Source organism: Haliotis asinina, chromosome 11, assembly GCF_037392515.1.
Source record: "Haliotis asinina isolate JCU_RB_2024 chromosome 11, JCU_Hal_asi_v2, whole genome shotgun sequence".
NCBI classification, from domain to species: domain Eukaryota; kingdom Metazoa; phylum Mollusca; class Gastropoda; order Lepetellida; family Haliotidae; genus Haliotis; species Haliotis asinina.
In genome coordinates this window covers 39,932,468-39,953,262 of record NC_090290.1, presented here as the reverse complement: position 1 = coordinate 39,953,262, position 20,795 = coordinate 39,932,468, and the positions used below count along the sequence as shown (strand labels likewise).

Genomic DNA, 20,795 nt, shown 5'->3' with positions numbered 1-20,795 from the left:
TCCCAATGGTCTTCAGCCTTGACAGGTTCTGGTTTATTCTGCCGGAATATCTTCTTGTATTTTCTTCCTTCCTGACGTAAAGTCAAAAATATTGATCCATCTGTCAGAATATATCGTGTAAATTATCGAGCGGAAACATGTATCACTTCAACACTTTTTACTGAAATCGAAGTCGACTCAAAGGGCGTCCTGTCAATGGCAGGTGCTGCATGTTTTTTAAACAATTTTTTATAACATGTCCGTATAAATTTCAGTATGAAATCACTGACATTTTGCTGTAAATTTCAGATTTGATCGTTTTACATAAAAGCACATCCACATCTGTGTACCATATATTGTACGTTTCCAGAGCATAAACTCGTTTGTATTTCAGGACTATGTAGCCGAAATATATACAAGCTTTCATCATTGTTGAAATAACATTCATAATAGTTTGAATCCTGATATGTTGTTTTGGGAAATGTCGGTACAGACCCACGGATAACAGTATTGTTGACAGAAAGGTTAAAGACATTTCAAAGGATAAATAATTAACGGTGTTGAAAATTTATTCATAGGCTAATCATTTCGAGAGAAATAGTACTTCCGACGAATATGGTTTTACACCGAATTTAGCAATATACCACCCTGAACATCCATCTGAAAAGGGCTCCAGTCACCGTACCTTTGTAGGGTATCGAGCCCCGTCGTCGTTAGGGTATTCTGTTACTGGTATTTTATCATTTGACTATTGTTTAACAATCTATTGTTATCAGACCAATCTATTATTATCTTCAAAAACAAGATACGCACAGATGATTTTGAGAATATTGCGGCAGAAACAATACAAATATACTATTTCTTTCCAAAACGTCATCGTGTTATTGCAAACAGCCTCAGTGCCAAAACGCGGTAATTTTAAAAGCTTTCCCTTGGTTTAGAAGCGTTTATAGAAATAGTCGTTAAAACGTCACCAAGGAAATATGCAGAGCAAAATGTCCGTGCAGTTAAGCGGAAAAAAACCTGCGGTATCAATCACCATGGAAAGGAAAACGTTGCGATTAATTTTATCATTTCTTTTTGTTTGGAAAAGACGGAATCACCATTCCACGACTTAGTGCCGCCAATTGAAATATGGGCGCCTTGAAGCTGGGGAGTTGCAGTCTGCAGTTGCCCGACATTTCAACGTTCAGCGAGGACTGCATCTCACCTTTACAATCGTTTCCTGCAGACCAATTCCGCACGAGAAGTGACCGTTAAAGAGTTAGCACCCGAACCCCTGACCGCTACATCCGGGCTGCTCACTTGTGTTATCGTCATGCCTGGTTTGAGATAAATTTTCGAACTGTCAGGAATCGATTGTGTGAAATGGGAATTCGCCCAAGAAAACAGGTTTTCGTCTGTTTTGACGAACGCTCCTCCACAACGCACCCTAGCATCAACATTGGATGAAGAGCGGGGAAGGAATCCGCAAGGGATCGTCATGACATATCTGGTCTCTGACGTATTTGGTCCCTAGCATTTACTAACATGATTTCAAATACAACAATCTAATACGACGATAGGGGTCAAATAAAAAAAAAACTGTCCACTCTTATAAACACGCTTTTTTACTTTCAAAAACAAATTTGTAATAAAAACTGTTCTGTATATATAAATATAAATTCATTGTTCATATAGTGATATACTGAGACATTTTAAACGTATACGCTTGTAGTGAGAGCATTGAAATGTTTTCATAACATCGACAATACTGCATCCATATCTGGATGAGAATAAGTGAACAATATTTAAATTTAATTACCAGTAAAACGGTTTATAAGTATCACAGATTAGGTACGAAACAAACCAATTCAATATCAAAACAAAAATATAATCTAAGAACATGAGTTAGCATATAACAAAACATAGTGTCCAAAATAGTAGGGATACTATATAATTATTATATATATACTATATTATTCCCAGCAAGATTTTACACAGTCGCTTTTGTCACTAGTGGCCACCGCCGTTATATAGCTGCAATATTGCGGAGTACGGCATTTAACTAAACTCACTCGCTCGCTCGCTCACTCACTAGTGGCCGTCTGCATTGTAAACAACATTAAACGAACGCAAACTACATTTTAGCACTAACAACAGTAGTTTATGGAGTAGTTTATAGACGAACTTAGATGGATTCATGTGACATCATCAGAGGGCAACAAGCTTTCGCTACATTCCCTGAGAGGCAACACTATTAAAATCACAGATTGTGAAACCTCACACTAATTTAAATGTTCAATTTTTATCAAAATTCCTTTGCTCTAAAATTAAATGGGAGCTGGATTAATTGGAACTCATGCATAGTCAATGGTCTTCGACTGATCTACTCCTTTGAACATCCTTTGGACTCGAGAGAGTCATACAAAGACATATTTCCCTGTTCCTTTGCTATCATGGCTGCTGTCGACCCACTGGCGTTCTTGTGGTTGATGTCAAGTTTCTGAAGCGAGATGAGATACGTCACCATGTCTGCCTGGTTGCTGAGACAGGAAGCGTGCAGGATGTTGTTACCGCTGTCGTCCACCAGGTTTAAATCAGCCCCTTGATCCAAGAGCACATGGACAACATCTCTACATCCTTTCATCGCTGCCAACATGACCGGAGACCGGCCGTATCTATCACGACTGTTTTTGTCAACGATATTCTTTGACAGGACATGCTTCACCGTGTCCACATCAGCTCCAAGACATGCAACGTGAAGCATGTTATGACCGTTGTCATCCACCAAGGTAGCATTGCATGCTGCTTGTAGAAGAAGGTCCAGAACATCTCGATGTCCCTTCCCTGAAGCTGCCAATAATGGAGGCCTGCCGTATTCTCCTTTACTGTTAATGTCAAAAAAGTTATTTGAGAGAATGCGTTTCACCATGACAGAGTTGCCGCCCATGCAAGCCACGTGGAGAATATTGTTCTTGCTCTTACACATCAGTGACACATCAGCTCCCATGCTGAGAAGATAGTAAAATACACCTCGATGGCCCATCCCAGCAGCTGCCATCAGCGGTGTTCTACCATTGTCTCCTCTACTGTTGATGCCAACAATCTCCTGAGCCACGAGGTACTCAACCATCTGCACATGACCCCCAAGACAGGCTGCGTGAAGGATGTTGTCACCGTCATCGTCGACCAAATACAAGTCGGCTCCATGACTTACAAGGACGTCCAGGACGATCTTATGACCCTTTTCTGCTGCGGCCATCACAGGAGTCCGTCCAAATTGCCCACGGCTATTTATATCAGTAATGTCCAGGGATATGATATAAGAAACAATGTCCACGTCCCCTCCGATGCAGGCAACATGGAGGACGTTGTTGCCGAACTTATCAACTTGGTACACATCGAATCCTTTGCTAACGAGGAAGTCAAATTCATCTCTGTGGCCGTATTCCACTGCTATCAGTAACAAAGACGTCTTGTCTAGACTGTCATTGACATTAGGATCAGAGAGCAACTGCTTCAGGCGATCCAGGTCTCCTTCTTTGCATGCAGTGTGGATGTCAGTCTCTGAGGTGTACTCACTGGATATGTCTTGAACGAAGTTCTCGTCTCCAAAACCATCAACTGCATTACATGAATATCAGTTACAATTAATACTTGGAAAACATAAACATAAAAACAAAGACACTTTGCGAGTGTGTTGGTTGTAAGCTGATTTGAATAGTATTTATATCACATGGTGTCGGCTTAGTCTGATTTCGTTTGTTTGCTTTCAACTCAGCAAAATTACTGCTATCTGGCGGGTGTCTGGAAATAGTCGAGCCTGGACCAGACAAAAGACCAACAGCATGAGCATCGACCTGATACGGCATATGTCCATCAAATCAGCGAGCCTGACCACCCGATCCCGTCGGTCGCCTCTTACGACAAGCATGGGTTACTGAAGACCAATTCTAACCCCGATCTTCACGGATTCAGGCTATTATTGGTGCTATCTTATGTTTCAGGGCAGAATCAAAACGGCATTGAAAGTAACTGAGAACGCGATATTTTTTGCGAAACACAGCCTCAGTCCATTACTACATCTGCTTCCCTTAGTCCTGTGTGATCGATGTTCCAAGTGATATGGACAATGCTTAACCCACACAATTGCCTTGAGGCAACACATTAATGGTAGCAAAGATGGATTTTTCTGCCATTTTTCATCTTTTTTTGTCAATTCGAAAAAGAACGTTTTTGCCAAGTAATAACTTCTCTCACCCAGTGTTATCTTGAATTAACCAACCTGGTTTTTGCTTTTCTCGTAGCCCAAGTTTACCAGCTAAATCTGTAATCTGCAACAGAAAAGTACATATTTGAAATATCCCAGCACGCACGCAAGTTTTACTGATTCTGATGGATTTGACTATTCATTCAGTCAAACAGAGTTCACTGAAGTCAAAGAAAGCAAAGAAATATTTTTGCAACATAGCGTCACACCTTTGAAATCTATGGAAGCGTAATAGGGCCACGGTGATTTTGTTTTCACTTTCAATATCTTATTCGTATGAGATAATAAGTACTATGTATGAGATGCTAAGTTTTACGTGGGAGGTAATAGGTACTACTTAAGATATAATATTCTAACAAAACCGAATGTTGTATTATTTGTGATTGTGGTTTCAAATGAGCAACTGACCTTCATCTGAAGAGCATGACGCTTCTCCCGTTCGGCTGAAAGTAAAATGTAATCAATTAGCTAGCGAAGGCTGCTGTATGAAACGATTTTATATTACAACGCCGAATTAATTAAACTATCGACTTTGGAGCAGACCATTGACCCTGGGAACAACGATCCACGTGAGATACAGACAAATAAACATACCAGCTTCAGGACGCTTGTTTGTAAATAATCGAGCCTGGATCACACAATCCAGTGGTCAACATCATGAGCACCAATCTGCACAATTGAGATACGATACCTGTCAACCTAGTCAGAGAACCTGACCATCGGATCCTGTTTATCGCCTCGTATGACAAGCATGGGTTACTTGAAGATCTATCCTTTCTAACCCGGGTAAAGTAGTCTTTTACAATAAACACGCATAAAACTACTGCTAGATGTGTGTGTGTGTGAGAGAGTGCTTGCGTATGCGTGCGTATGCGTGCGTGCGAACACATACAATCAGAATACTTGTTCAGCTGGTGAAGACTGTCTTTCATCGCTTCGACCTGCAATACAAGAATACCTAGTTCACGAAGCAGCATCAGATATACAACAAGAATCTGACAAGATGGAAATCGACTTTTTGAGCCGACCATATGTTTGCATGGACCGACGTAATACGTTTATTAACTCTTGAGTGTTCGTCCGATTGTGCATCTTCATGAGTGCATTGTGCCAATTTCTCAGTCGCCAATGACGCGGAACTCGCTGTGCAGAGTTACGTCCCTTGGGTACGCCAGGATCCAAAGGTAATGTTAATATGAACCATACCCATGCTCGCTAGTTGTAAAGACGTATTAGACCTACGGACCCCAGTACCTAGTCCCAGAAAGATGGCAACGACAGTGATGTCAAAGGCGAGAATGTTTGTTGTTTAGCTCCATGATCAGCAATATTCCAGCAATCCAGCAGCAGTCTGTAATCGATTCTGGACCAAACATTCCAGTGATCGACATCATGAGCACAAACCTACGCTTTTGGGATACGATGACATGCGCCAAGACAATCAAGCAAGTCAGCCAGCCTACCACCTGTTAGCATGGGTTACTGATGATCAGTTGTAAACTCGGATCTTCTCGGGTATTGTAATGTAGAAGATCGGTTTATTATCTTCATATTTATATCTAATACATGACAATATATATACACCAAAGTTAGCAATATTCCAGCAATATGGTGGCAGGGACAACAGAAATGGACTTCACCCATTGTAGCCATGTGGGGAACCGACCCCGGGTCTTCGGCGTGACAACCGAACGCTTCAACCACCCGGCTACCCAACCGTCCCAATTCTGGGAAAGAGTTGATAGCACAAATTTAAGATTAAAAGAATTATTTCCTATTCTCTAAAACGAAATACAATTGAAGCTAGAAAATTACGGGGTTTTGTGAAGAATGTTCGGAAACCGAGTTGCTACTATTTTGCTGTCAATAGTAGGTCCACACGAACAAACGCATTTAATGAACATATGGGGCGTAGTAAGTCATACCTTTCTGTTTGTCTCGGCCTTGTGTTCTTCTGTATCTGTGGGAAAATGCACCATTGCATTATTGTGAACAACTACATTATTGTGAACAACTACATCATTGTGAACAACTACATTATTGTGAACAACTACATCATTGTGAACAACTACATTATTGTGAACAACTACATTATTGTTAATCACAGCATCATTGTGAACAACTACATTATTGTGAACAACTACATCATTGTGAACAACTACATTATTGTGAACAACTACATCATTGTGAACAACTACATTATTGTTAATCACTGCATCATTGTGAACAACTACATCATTGTGAACAACTACATCATTGTTAATCACTGCATCATTGTGAACAACTACATTATTGTGAACAACTACATCATTGTGAACAACTACATCATTGTGAACAACTACATTATTGTTAATCACTGCAACATTGTGAACAACTACATTATTGTGAACAACTACATCATTGTGAAAACTACATTATTGTTAATCACTGCATCATTGTGAACAACTACATTATTGTGAACAACTACATCATTGTGAACAACTACATCATTGTGAACAACTACATTATTGTTAATCACTGCATCATTGTGAACAACTACATCATTGTGAACAACTACATTATTGTGAACAACTACATCATTGTGAACAACTACATTATTGTGAACAACTACATCATTGTGAACAACTACATTATTGTTAATCACTACATCATTGTGAACAACTACATTATTGTGAACAACTACATCATTGTGAACAACTACATTATTGTTAATCACTACATTATTGTGAACAACTACATTATTGTGAACAACTACATCATTGTGAACAACTACATTATTGTGAACAACTACATTATTGTTAATCACTGCAACATTGTGAACAACTACATTATTGTGAACAACTACATCATTGTGAACAACTACATCATTGTGAACAACTACATTATTGTTAATCACTGCATCATTGTGAACAACTACATCATTGTGAACAACTACATTATTGTGAACAACTACATTATTGTTAATCACTGCATCATTGTGAACAACTACATCATTGTGAACAACTACATTATTGTGAACAACTACATTATTGTGAACAACTACATTATTGTTAATCACTGCATCATTGTGAACAACTACATTATTGTGAACAACTACATCATTGTGAACAACTACATTATTGTGAACAACTACATTATTGTTAATCACTGCATCATTGTGAACAACTACATCATTGTGAACAACTACATTATTGTGAACAACTACATCATTGTGAACAACTACATTATTGTGAACAACTACATCATTGTGAACAACTACATCATTGTGAACAACTACATTATTGTTAATCACTGCATCATTGTGAACAACTACATTATTGTGAACAACTACATTATTGTGAACAACTACATTATTGTGAACAACTACATTATTGTGAACAACTACATTATTGTTAATCACTGCATCATTGTGAACAACTACATTATTGTGAACAACTACATCATTGTGATCAACTACATCATTGTGAACAACTACATTATTGTGAACAACTACATCATTGTGAACAACTACATCATTGTGAACAACTACATTATTGTTAGTCACTTACTGTTAATTTACTGTCCATTACAAATGCATCCCCACATTCAACATGTAGCTACAGTACCCAGATTACATCCAGATCTAGCTACAGTACATATTTCCTACAGATTACATCCAGATCTAGCTACAGTACCCATTTCCTACAGATTACATCCAGATCTAGCTACAGTACATATTTCCTACAGATTACATCCAGATCTAGCTACAGTACATATTTCCTACAGATTACAAGTGCATCCCTCGTTTAAAATGTTGCTGCAGTACCCATTTCCTACGAGTACAAATAGATCCACTACAGCACATATTTCCTACAGATTACATGTGCATACCTCGCTTTAAATGTAGCTATAAGTCTACTACATATTACCTACATGCTACAAATGCGTCTTTCGGGCCTGTTCCAGCTACAGTACATGTTTCCTACAGATTACATCTGGATGTAGTTGCAGTACGTATTTCGCATAGATTGCAATGCATCCTCCGTTCCCATTGTAGCTACAGAACATATTTCAGGTTACAAATTTATCTCGCGTTCCAGCTAAAGGACATATTTCCTGCGGAATGTGAACCGCCTTAACCCCTCGATCGATGATAGGAACTCTAAATGATCTGTCTGTAGGTGTATATTTTCGTTTTGCTGTAATGTATACTCTTCAAAACAAAGTAGGGGAACCTGAACTTTGAAGTCTGGTAGAAAGAAAACCCACTGAGGAACGCTACAATGACGTTCATCTTGTGTATGCAGCATCATTTCACGTTATCACCACACGCAAACACAATGCATGGAAAGCACGTGCATAACGTGGGAGCCTCCTACACGTGCATGGGGCGTTATTATGAATCTTGTCGTTTTTCAAGCAAGTCGATAAATCACTGTATACCATTTTTTCCGATAATTGTCTTGCATCTGTGCATGGTCAGGGTTTTCAGGGTCAAATCACACACTGCTGACTGAAAATTGTGAAACTGAAATACTCCCTTCACCTAACAAGGGATATAACAGAACGACCAGCTTTGCTTTGAAAGAAATCCATGTGGTGATGCATTCTAAAAACATTCACTATTCATTGATTCAATCACATATATCTCCCAGTTTCGACAATCGTACACTGAAAGTACAGTTGAAGAGGATATTAATTGCCTTTCTCACAAGCAACTCCCTACAGCGCACCTTCAGTACCCTGTGTCTCTGTCCCGAGTTCATCCTTCACGTTTTGTATCTGTAACGAAAAGACTACAAATCATGAACTTGTTGTCACGTGTCACATTTCATTACGTCCTCTTTTAAAGGTCAGAGTATTCATTCATCGAAAAACAAAAGAAACACTGACTCACTATGCTCTGGACAGTCTAATGTCACAGCGTGTGGCTATAGGAGAAGTGACAAGAACGGCTTTGGTGTTGGAGTGATTCAGAAGGATACGGTCTGTGATGTACCAATCTTTCACGTACAACAGTAATTACTTTCCCACATATATATGTTACCAAAGGGCTATGTAACCATTAAACAGTTACCGAGGCTGTTTGAACTGTTTCTGCTTCACGTGAAAACAGTATATTTTACTTACTTGACAGGTTCTCCTAACCTCAGTTAAGATTTCAAGCATTACGTGTAATGATGGTCTTTAGCATTTTCGCCCTTTTGGCATTTTAAGCTTGTTTTCAAAGGTCGAGAATGGGCAATCGCGAGAATTTACCCTTACGGTATTCCATACTTACAGTATTCTATAGCTCTTAAATAGGACCTGTGTGCTAATGCATACTACCTATCAAAGGTTTAGACTTTCTTAAGACACTCACTCGATGTTATGTATATATTTGTGGTTACATTGAAGATGCATTACTCCACTAATTTGGGGGAACCAACTGCAAACAATATGCATGTGCAAATATCGTGCATGTGAATTACTGCCTCTTGGTGGCAAGTTTTGATAGAATTCGCCAATTTTCACTATTTCATCGATTTCGTGAATTTGTTTTACAACATATCAGTTCATGTGTAAACAGTACCTTTAAACAATATGGAATATTTTGCAAAATCTGTTTTAGAACAGTTGACTGAAGTGGCTACATTTACACTAATGATGCTAAACTTTTGATGGGTAGTATATTTACATTAATTCCGATAGAAACATGACAGTATAGTTAATATCGGCGACGAAAACCCTCTCATACTCATATGGCGTCTTCTTAAAGGTGCTTAAATATATAACATATGTTATATTTGAGATTACACTTTCCTGGTAAAGTAATTAGTACAGTACTTCCACAAAAAGTCGTGGTGGCTAAGTGGGTTAGGCAGCTGACTTTGTGTGCTGGCGATTAGGTGCCTGACTCTGAGGGTGTGGGTTCGATTCCCGGATGGGACTCAACTCAAGAAAAGTACTAGAAAATTGTATTTCACCAAGAAGGTGTAATCCCAAATATAATATATGTTACAGTTGACCACTTTCTAATTAATTCACTTGACTAAATTCTAATTAGTGTAATCATGCTTAAATATGCTTCATGGTGCTGATATACGGGAGACCACATAATAGATTTCTGAATGTACATTCTAGTTGGCGCAATAAAACCTATTTTAGTATGCAGTCTCTGCTTCTACAACATTGTGCATATCAAGTTGATACGTTTGTTCATATATTTAAATATAGCTGAACACATGCACATAAACGGGTATTACAAAAGTGAGTGAGTGACTTGGGTTTTACGCCGCACTATTCTAGCTATATGGCGGCGGTCTGTAAATAATCGAGTTTGGACCAGACAATCCAGTGATCAACAAAATGAGCATCGATTTTCGTCACTGGGAACCGATGACATGTGTCAACCAAGTTAGCGAGTCTGACCATCCGATCCCGTTAGTCGCCACTTAGGACAAACATAGTCACCTTTTATGGCAAGCATGAGTTGCTGAAGGCTTATTCTACCCCGGGACCTTCACGGGTCGTATTACAAAAGAAGTGATACTAGATCCCATTAGGACTGCCACTGGCCATGCGTATCAGTGATGTATTTACTGCATAGGCCATTTCGTTTGATAATTATCTTTATGTTATCCGGTGGGACGACACAAGTATATGGTCTATCACCAACTTCAGGTTTGAACAACGTAACCATGATCGCGAGTTTTATCTGGGTCAAACAAAGAGCTTAATGTCAATTTGAAATTATTCTCGATGCGGAGAGGTTTCAGAAGAAAGAAGGGCATACCTTTGTCCCTAAATCGGCAACGTCTTCAGTGCGAAATTCTGTAACAGAGGAAGGGAAGACTGTGTGAGTGAGTTTAGTTTTACGACGCTTTTACCAGTATTCAAACAATATCGCGGCGTGGGACACCAAAAATGTCAGTATTAACCAAAGTACGTCAATGTCCCTTCTAGGATTCCATGCCAAACGGATGTCTAATGGAATATGCGTGCGGACACTTTACAAAGTAGTACCAACTGATTCTTGCAGTGATCTTCATATAAGCAATGTTTTCTTTGTTTGCCAATCCACATTTCGAAATAAAACAAATGTTTAAAGGTAGTATATAGCAGTATAACAGCGGGGAAATTCAGATATGGGCTTCAAATATTATATCCATGTAGGAAATCGAACCCGGGTTTTCGGCGTGACGAGAGAACGCTTTAACCACTGGGCTATCCCACCGCCAGTTGGTGTTTACAAACCAAATATCTGTGAATATCATACAATTTGACCATTGAAAATCAGTGATAGCACAACGTAAGTGTATCTCCAGCCTAAGCGGTAGCATCCGCCATTCTCATTCTTTGAGGGGCGTTTAGGCAGCCTGGTGGTTAAAGCGTTCGCTCGTCAAGCCGAAGACCCAGGTTCGATTCCTAAGATGTGTGCAATGTATGAAGACCATTTCTGGTGTCCCACACCGTGCTATTGCTGGAATAGTGATAAAGCGGCGTATAACTAAACTCACTCACACTCTTTGCCTGAGAATAACTGTATGTATTTACAGCGCGATGCCACACTTCCGTCCTGTTGCTTAGCAACTGGTGCTCGTAAACAAACCAGACTATCAAGGGAACGATGAACCAGAACATCCACTTGCTAGTTTTGAACTTTGCCTACTGTGAAGACGTTCAGAGGTTCCAGTACTTATGTACCATTCAATAAAGATATATCCGTAACTATTTATGTCCAATATATGTTACCTTTTCTCATGTGCATTAGCACTGGATAGTAGTATGCTCGCAAAATGGAATATATCCTTCCTTTTTCGAATATTGTTTTTGAATATATATTAAACTGGGAAAAAAGATTTGCTTTACATGATCATTGAGATTAGTTAATGACAATTCCAAAGTGGCCTAACGTTATAACAAATGTCGACAATATATACAATATTTTATCATACATGACAATATTCAGTTGTAATAGCTAGAAATATTGTAAAAAAATGAAGACAACGTGAAAGCATAATCAGCATAATAAACCGTGAGTAATTTGAAAAAATATAGAGATTGGCACATAGGACGTTTCAGAAAAAACGAGCTATCATAAATCGGTTTAGTACTTTTAGTTTAATAACAAAACCATAATGGAAATTACCTTTCACTTTCAACAGGATGAATGTGCTTTTGGAAAACATGCATTTTGTTTTTATCAAAAAGGTGACCTTCTTTTGTGAAAATCAGAAATCACTGTTAGATGGTCACATGACTGGCACTGTTAACAAATGAAGCCTAAATTGAATAGTTTTGCGTAAGCACAACAGGAATATTTATTTTGATTTAAGAAGCAGTGTCAAAATATCTGTAACAACATTTCTTTTAATTGTAAATACAAATGATTATGACATCCCTAAAACAGTTACCAATGAACTTGCTCTGAACATGCGCTGGTCTTCCCAGTAAGTTCAGCCTAACATTTCCACAGTTTCACATCTTAGTTTTGAAATAAGCTGGCGCTTAGCTTTTTATTCTCGGTATATCATTGTTTGCCTTTTGTTTTTGTCTTTTTTTTCACAAATGATTTGATGAAGGCTTGAGAAATAGACATATCTCTTGTGACGTGTCTGGTTGATTGGCTCAAAAACACATTTACCCCGAGCGTATTGTCTTCAACACTTATATCAACATTGCCTGTTTGAAAAAAAAGTGGCATGAAAGAAAAATCTATTAATGTTAAACATACTTTATTGTCAATACATTTTGTTTGAGTTGTATGTACGTTTAATCTGGATGAGAATATAGTTTCGTTATCGTAACTAATTTCAACGTTTTACTCTAAGGAGCTCGTGGTGTTAATCACTGGATTATTTGCTATGCATACCATACCAGAGGACGGCTGGGTAGACAAGTAGGTAAAGTGTCCGCCCGTCACGCCGAAAGTCACGGTTCGAGTTTCTACATGGCTAGCATGTATGGAACATATTTCTGGTGTCCCCCTCTGTGATATTGCGGTAATATTGCTTAAAGCGGCGTAAAACTATACTCACTCACATTGTTGAGCGAATAGTGAGACAATAAATAAAAAAACAAAACAAACAAACAAAAAAAAAAACAACCCAAAAACAATTTAGGCCCCAAATCGCACGAGTCGTGCAAGCGTATCGGACACTTGACGTAATTTCCATAGACTTATGTGTTAATTTACTGCAGCATGAGTGATTTTCATGAATTAAAATTTGCTAAGATCCAAGTCAAATCACATAATTTCTGTTTAAATTTCCATTGTTAATTTATCGAATGGCAACAATTCAATCAACATATTACAGTGCCGTGAACTCTTTAACATGGTGGCCTAATGGATTGTGCATTGTGGAACTATACGAAAGTTGATAAATGTGATGCCATAAGTTGAATAGTGGCTGGAAAACTGAACTGAAATTGGGTGCGTACAGAGCAGAGATGATTTCAAATCTCTCTGTCATATTTAACAAAGATCCATTCTAAATTTACTTCACGAAAATGATTTATGCTACACTGGAATAGCGTGTACGTCAACAGGAATGAGGTCAGGTGTCCGAAAACTTTTTCGCATGGGTCAGTACTAAGCCAGTGTTGTATATGGCTACTGTACACTCACTTTCCAGGTCAGCTTTCAGTTCCCGCAGATCATCATTCAGGACCTCGATCTGTGAAATAAAAAAATGAAACGTTAGGCGTGAAATACCTGCATTTTCAAAGAACAGTGTATAAGCATTAAAACCAACGCTGTGTCAATATCTGATAGCGTTGCAGTTATTTCTCAATACCCTGCTGTCAATAAAACAAAGAGCTGGTGTGGTGATCTAAAGAACCAAGACGTAAGGTTGTTTATCGTTACAGGTCTTAGAGATCGATAATCGTTAAACGAATATAGATCGGTTATCGATAAATATCGGAGAAGTATAAAAAAAATGACTAAAATCTGACTTGAGCGGTGACGTAACAAGTCGAAGCTTGAATTACCGCCAAAACACGATCCTGAATATACTTTAGGAGCCACCCATTAATTTAAGCCGAACTTAAAGTAATTTACTTCCTGAGTAGATTTAAAAACGATTTCATCACAGTAGTTCATTTGTGATGTTATCGACTGCAGAATTATTATATCGATAATCGTTTATTTATGATTTCAATGGACGATATTTCTGATTATCGATTCGTTTAGCCAACTCTTTTAAGAAGTGTCATGAAATAGTATCATTTTCAATATGATTTTTATGAGAACTGAAACCAGCACAGTTTCTAAAACTGATAGCGTGTTACTTATTTCTCAAATACGCCGCTGTCAGATCAAAGAAATGTAATGATCTTAGGCACCAAGAAATAAATTGTCTCCATGAAAACGGTTTATACATGCGTTCATTTGACGAAACCTTTACTGATTTTTAGTGATACATCCGCATTTTGTTTACATACGATGAAGTCAGTTTCGAGGATAATGAAGACTGATTACATTCATGGGTTGAGGTAAGGAACCAGTTTATGAAACATCATTCCACTTGCATCGTCTTGCAGCTAACTGCAGTGACTATATATTATCAGTAGATATGTCTGCATCACCTCAGCAGCACTGTATGAAGGGAATCGCTTATATCATTCGGACGGGGTGTATATAATAACACGCTTATGTTAAACTGTAAGGATGATGTAAGTTTAAGCTAGAGGTAACAACCATCATTCGCTACTAAAGAGATCATGCCACAATCGACTAATATGCTCATCGTAAGAGGCCACTAACGGGATCGGGTGGTCAGGTTCGCTGACTTGGTTGACACGTGTCATCGGTTCCCATTTGTGCAGATCGATGCTCATGCTGTTGATCACTGGATTGTCTGGTCCAGACTCGACTATTTACAGACCGCCGCCATATAGCTGGAATATTGCTGCGGCGTAGAGTTTAACATTGACATCAATGTATTGTCACCGAAATGTCACTGTACCTGCTCCAGAAGATCTGGTATGGCTTCAAGCGATGTTTTGTCTGGAAAATGGAAACACATCAGACAAACAGAGACAACTAAATGATATCTTACCAGTTTTAACTGAGTACGTGTAAATGACTCTTGAGACTCCCTGATAAAACACATACGACACATGAGCAAGCAGAGATAAGGGCTTCGTAAGTGTAAGCTTAAAAACATGCACCAGGGCTGATGCAACTGTTTAGTGTCGCTAGATATTCATCCGTGCACGTATTTCAGTATTTCATGCGAAGTATTAACTAAGAAGAGGCAGCTTTGAATTGTCCACATTACAAAGGTTAAGCCCATGAACAATAAACACTATTATGACGTATTGTTAACACTTCTTATGTTACGTTTTACATCAACTTGTTTTTTCACTCAATTACAACGAATATTGAATCAGTTGCTTCAGTGCAACGTCTAACATTAACCGAATTAACGGAGCCATCACGTCCACCATGGCTCACAGAATCCCCACGAGGATTGGAGATACTTGTTCTCTGCATACCAGGGTTGTCCTTTCGCCTCTGATGTTCAACCTTCAAGTCTTCTATCTGTAATCAAAGGAATAGAGCACATTAGCTTGTCATAGATTTGCCTGTAATACTTCTTCGCTTAGATGTTTCTGCCCATACAATTTTATCTGGAGTCTTTGGGAAGCGATTCCCATAAAGTCGAGAATTTATGGATGTCAACGTCTTTTAAATAAAGGGTCCAAAAGTGTCGGAGTAAATACTTACTCCTACAAATTTTGTCTATCAAAATATAGAAACTGACACCCCCGAATTTTAATGCTTTAAATGCTATCTGTGTTCACCATGCATGGGGGTGAGGTGAGGTGAGGTGAGGTGAGGTGAGGTGAGGTGAGGTGAGGTGAGGTGAGGTGAGGTGAGGTGAGGTGAGGTGAGGTGAGGTGAGGTGAGGTGATATAGCAACTAACGACTCATTGCCCCTTTTGCACTAATGGAGCGGCCTGCATGTGTGCAAGCGGGTTTGTGTGGGGATAACCCACTCTCAGACAGCTGCAGTGCCTCCTGTTTAACCAGTACAGGTGTAATCCCATGAGACCAATGTCTAGGCAAGACAACAAGTACCGCCATATAAGGAATCAGCAAGCATCCACCCACAGATTTCTCCGGGCAGACACTATCAACCTTTCTACTTAAGAGGCTGCATGTTTTCGAAACCTTCCTCAACAGTATCCATCTTTAAAAGCCATTACAAATTTGCCTTATGATCTTGTCGACGTTTTGACGCTTATTAATGGGAAAGTTACGGTATTTCCTGCGTCCATGTGTTCCTTATTGTATTTACAATTAAGCCTTTTATCATACTGATATTTAACCACTCAAATGGATTCGAAATTGTAACGTAATTGAATACCTCCAGCTCAATTCCTCGGTACTTCATGATATCATCTGGAATGAAAATAACATACACGGTGAAAAGTATTCGAATTTACTAATATATAGCCTTTCATTATAGGATATTTATATCGCGGAAATATTCATGTAACTGGTGCTTGCTCAAGGCGCTGGTATTTGTGTCCCTCTATCATTGGATGTTTCCAAGTCACATCGTAATTTAAAACTCCCTGGGGAGTCTTGTTGTAATTTATATATCTCTCTAGTATAGGCGTGTGGTACAATACTCACACCTTTCTATCCGATGTCATAAAAAGAGCTTGTTGCTTAATAAAACAAAACAAGGGTTAACGTTCTTTTCATCACACACTATACTGTTTGTGTGTCTTGGTTGTTGCTTAACGCCGCGATCAGCAATATTCCAGCTATATGACGGCGGTCTGTGAATATTCAGGCCCAGACAATCAAGTGATCAACGTCATGAACATCGATCTATAATTCAAATAGGATACGATGTCATGTGTCAACCAAATCATCGAACCTGACGACGTATCTATTAGTCGCCTGTTAGGACAAGCATGCGTTACTGAAGATCAGTTCAAACCATGATCCTCACGGGCCTGCAGCAGACTGATCCTATTGGCTTCTATTTGAATATTGTTAAATTCCCTGTTTAGTTGCTGTATACATACCTGTTATGGCTTGTCTGGTTCTTTCGAAATCATTCTCCAAATGCTTTAGCTGAAATAAAGAAAAGAAGATAATGAATTAATTACTTTGACATCTTTATGTTGCAAAGTGTTATTACAATTTGAAAACATTTTAACTTCATAAAACGTTTCTAGGGGATATGCAATAGTTTGGTCGTATAGAGTATATATTTGTACACGTCGTCTGGCGTATTATGTATTTTCACATGTTATATGGAAAACAACATATTAGGCTAGCATATGTCTGTGTGAGCACAATCAGTGCCGAACGTTCTCGAACACTCGACTCCCTGGCTCTTCCTCGAATGGACAACAGTCAAATCCCAATCGCCTAAGGCACACTGTGTTTCGCAAACGCCTCCATTATCGTCATCGGATAACGATTTAATATACGTACACGCACGCACGCACGCACGCACGCACGCACGCACGCACGCACGCACGCACGCACGCACGCACGCACGCACGCACGCACGCACGCACGCAAAATTACCAAAACATGATTATCCATAAAGTGTTTGGCAAAAGCATGGTTGGAAAATGTTAGTGGCCGGTATGACCATCGACAACAGCTTGGCAGCAGTGAATGTTTTGATGTTCTTGCTGACGTGCGTAAGGCGTATGTATGACGTAAGCGTCTATCAAGAGTATCCTATGGATGATCCATGGGAGACAAATCGGGTGACTGGTCATGGTAACACCCTGACCATTGTTTCCTGGAGGAGCGCGTCCAACGCCATGCTTCAAAGATCAACCGTTGACGTTGATGAAGGGAACGACGTGACCTTGAACTGGTCTTCTGGCTTTCTGGTAATAAGTCTGGCTTCCCATAGTTCAATATCTGGTCGGAGATTCGGCGCCGTATATGGATTTGGATTGTGGTTGATGCGGCCGTAGTGTTTGAACAACAAATTCTCATCAGGGTGTAGCAATCCTAGACAGCGGTCGTAGCTTTCGGTCGACCTGACCTGGGTGTGTCATTAACACTCACAGTATTAATTGTTGTGTCGGGTCCATAGGTTTGAGATGGTCTGTCTGGACACGATGAAGTGAGTTACCACCTCATGCTACGATGCCGTCCTGTCAGCTCCCATTCACGTTGGGTTTCAACATTGATTGGTCTGTGTCAAATATCTTCCTAAAATTAATTTTTTGACTATGCCAGGTTTTGTTTTTGTAGAGTAAATGATGACGTCGGAATCGTGTTGACACAGGAGTAAAGCAAAGAGTTCTGTTCTACGTTGTATTTACCTTGATTTCCACAGTTTGTTCATCTTCTTCACCACCTGAAATGGACATATATCATATTACTTGTCAGGTTTGCCATGAATTATATTATTCCATTATCAGGCAGTTTGTTTAATGACCTTTACTTGTAGCGCACGATATTTCTTACATGTTTTGCAGACACCTAATGTCAATAGCTATACTAAACAACAAAAGAATCGAAGAAATGACGTCTCATGTTTATTTCTTCTATTTAAAAACCTGGCATACAGAGTTGCGTTTCGTTTGCTAGCATGTTCAGTATATATTCAGCAATCCAGTTATAAAATTTCCTCAGCTATTTCCCCTTTACACCAAACAGAATTGATTTTACGGTTATGACTGATTATTCGTTTGCGCTGGCGTTCTGTATTCAGAGCAGTACACCGAGGTCGTACTGTTTGTCAAACTTTCACTCAGTATACCTCTCGGTGCATCTTCGAGAACCTCTTCACATGTTATCATTAAAGTTTCAAAACATACTTACATGTTGCTTTGCGTTCACGCTTTGGAACCTCAGCCGTTGACATTTTGATCTGTGCAAACAGAAAAGATTGTTCCTTGATATTAGACCATGTTGCAGGAAACTTAGGAGTAAATAACGAGAGCAGGTAATTATCGGTACAGTCTACGATACAATGCAGTTATGTCCATTTTAGGGATTCGGGCTACTTCAACCCAGCTTCCTGTATTGTCTACACCATGTCGTTGACCTACAAGAATGGACTTCACGATACAATGCAGTTATGTCCATTTTAAGGATTCAGGCTACTTCAACCCAGCTTCCTGTATTGTCTACACCATGTCGTTGACCTACAAGAATGGACTTCACGATACAATGCAGTTATGTCCATTTTAAGGATTCAGGCTACTTCAACCCAGCTTCCTGTATTCTCTACACCATGTCGTTGACCTACAAGAATGTACTTCGCGCCTTGTACGTACGACAGGAATCGAACCCGCTTCTTTGATGACGACATGAGATTCACATGAGACAGAGTTTGTACTTACACCTCAATGTGTGTACGTTCCTTCCACCGTGGTGACGAATCCCACAACAAGTAACAGGGCATAACGTGTATAAAATGTACAGATTTAATATTTCAGTGAGGTTAATTCGACATGAATGATATACAATATGAATGATATTTCCTGTTAACGTCAATCATATCAGTATGCTTTGTTAGGCGATCAGGGAAAAAACCTTCAATGTGTACTCAGCATTGAACATACAGCAAGCGTGGACATGAATTCATTATATAAATGCAGTATTGTTAGTATTAATACTCTGCCTATAATGAACATTCAAAATGGGATTTGATAAGGAAGACATCCTATGCGTTGGTATAACGTGAGTCACGACCTACCTTTCGAACTAAAATCCTCACGGCCCTGTGTTTTCACCTTCGGGTAGACAGTCTTCAGCACTGAATAGCGATATTCCTTTCTGTATTTAAATCAATCCTTAAGTGTAATTATGTCATTCCCTTTGTTATCCGTGTTATTTCCCTTGTTATCCCGAGTATTCCTATAGTTCTCTGTCGTCAATCAAATATTATCTAGGCGCCACTTAACTTACATTAGACTTTAGTACTCATTGTGTAAGGACCTCGCAAGGATCAAGGTTATTCAATATGTTACTGTCGTCATGTTTATTTATACATTACAAAAATGTATTCGTTCTTAGTTGCATCCGGGATATCCTATAACACTCTACATAGGCTCCCTGGTTGTATAACACTGACAACGACGGTGATTCCGGGTTATTACATAGGAACTTAGAAACTGTATTACATGGAGATCAGATCGGTTGTGTACGTGGTGATGACTCGGTGATGTGCAGTGAATATTCTCTTTTCATATGATATTGCTGTTTGTGACTGACAAAGAAGAGAGCAAACAGGCAAATGTATTTCTTATAGTTGACCTCAATCCCACATTGTAGATTTAACCACACGTGATAATGAGTCCAGGTATGTGTCGAATTTAGCAAAGGGTGATCTTTGCATTGTGAACAGGACACCGTGAACCAGATGGATAAAATTACCGCACTTAACGTGTTGATGTCATTGAGTGTGTTGAGACTGGGCTATATCGACGTAATCAGTTCAAGTCACAGAGAATGTGGAGGCTGGACAAGGGTATCGCGACATAATCAAATCAAGTCACGGGGAATGTTACAGGGGACAAGGATATTTCGACACAATCAGGTCAAGTTACAGAGTACATGCGTTCGGAACAAGGGTATCCCGGAATAATCAAGTCACGT

General features: G+C 39.2%; 1 protein-coding gene across 1 annotated transcript; it reads right to left on the bottom strand.

The window, feature by feature from the left end:
• Window positions 1–1,573: 1,573 nt before the first annotated feature.
• LOC137256139 (ankyrin repeat domain-containing protein 50-like) lies at window positions 1,574–20,165 on the bottom strand. Its single transcript, XM_067793841.1, has 15 exons — window positions 19,894–20,165; window positions 19,014–19,062; window positions 18,512–18,546; window positions 17,243–17,291; window positions 16,570–16,604; window positions 15,695–15,740; window positions 15,163–15,203; window positions 13,821–13,869; window positions 10,986–11,023; window positions 8,944–8,992; window positions 6,157–6,191; window positions 5,124–5,172; window positions 4,640–4,674; window positions 4,247–4,295; window positions 1,574–3,585 (listed from the first exon to the last, which is right to left on the bottom strand). The coding sequence occupies exons 2-15, from the start codon at window positions 19,054–19,056 to the stop codon at window positions 2,348–2,350; spliced, it is 1,791 nt and encodes a 596-aa protein (XP_067649942.1). The 5' UTR covers window positions 19,057–19,062; window positions 19,894–20,165; the 3' UTR covers window positions 1,574–2,347.
• Window positions 20,166–20,795: the final 630 nt, after the last annotated feature.

Excerpts from the sequence above, each read along its gene's own strand:
- LOC137256139 (XM_067793841.1), bottom strand. The coding sequence starts at position 19,056 with ATGTCAACGGCTGAGGTTCCAAAGCGTGAACGCAAAGCAACAT. Across the intron at positions 18,547-19,013 it reads GCGTGAACGCAAAGCAACAT|GTGGTGAAGAAGATGAACAA; the intron begins GTAAGTATGTTT and ends TGTCCATTTCAG. Across the intron at positions 8,993-10,985 it reads TTGCCGATTTAGGGACAAAG|ATACAAAACGTGAAGGATGA; the intron begins GTATGCCCTTCT and ends TTTTCGTTACAG.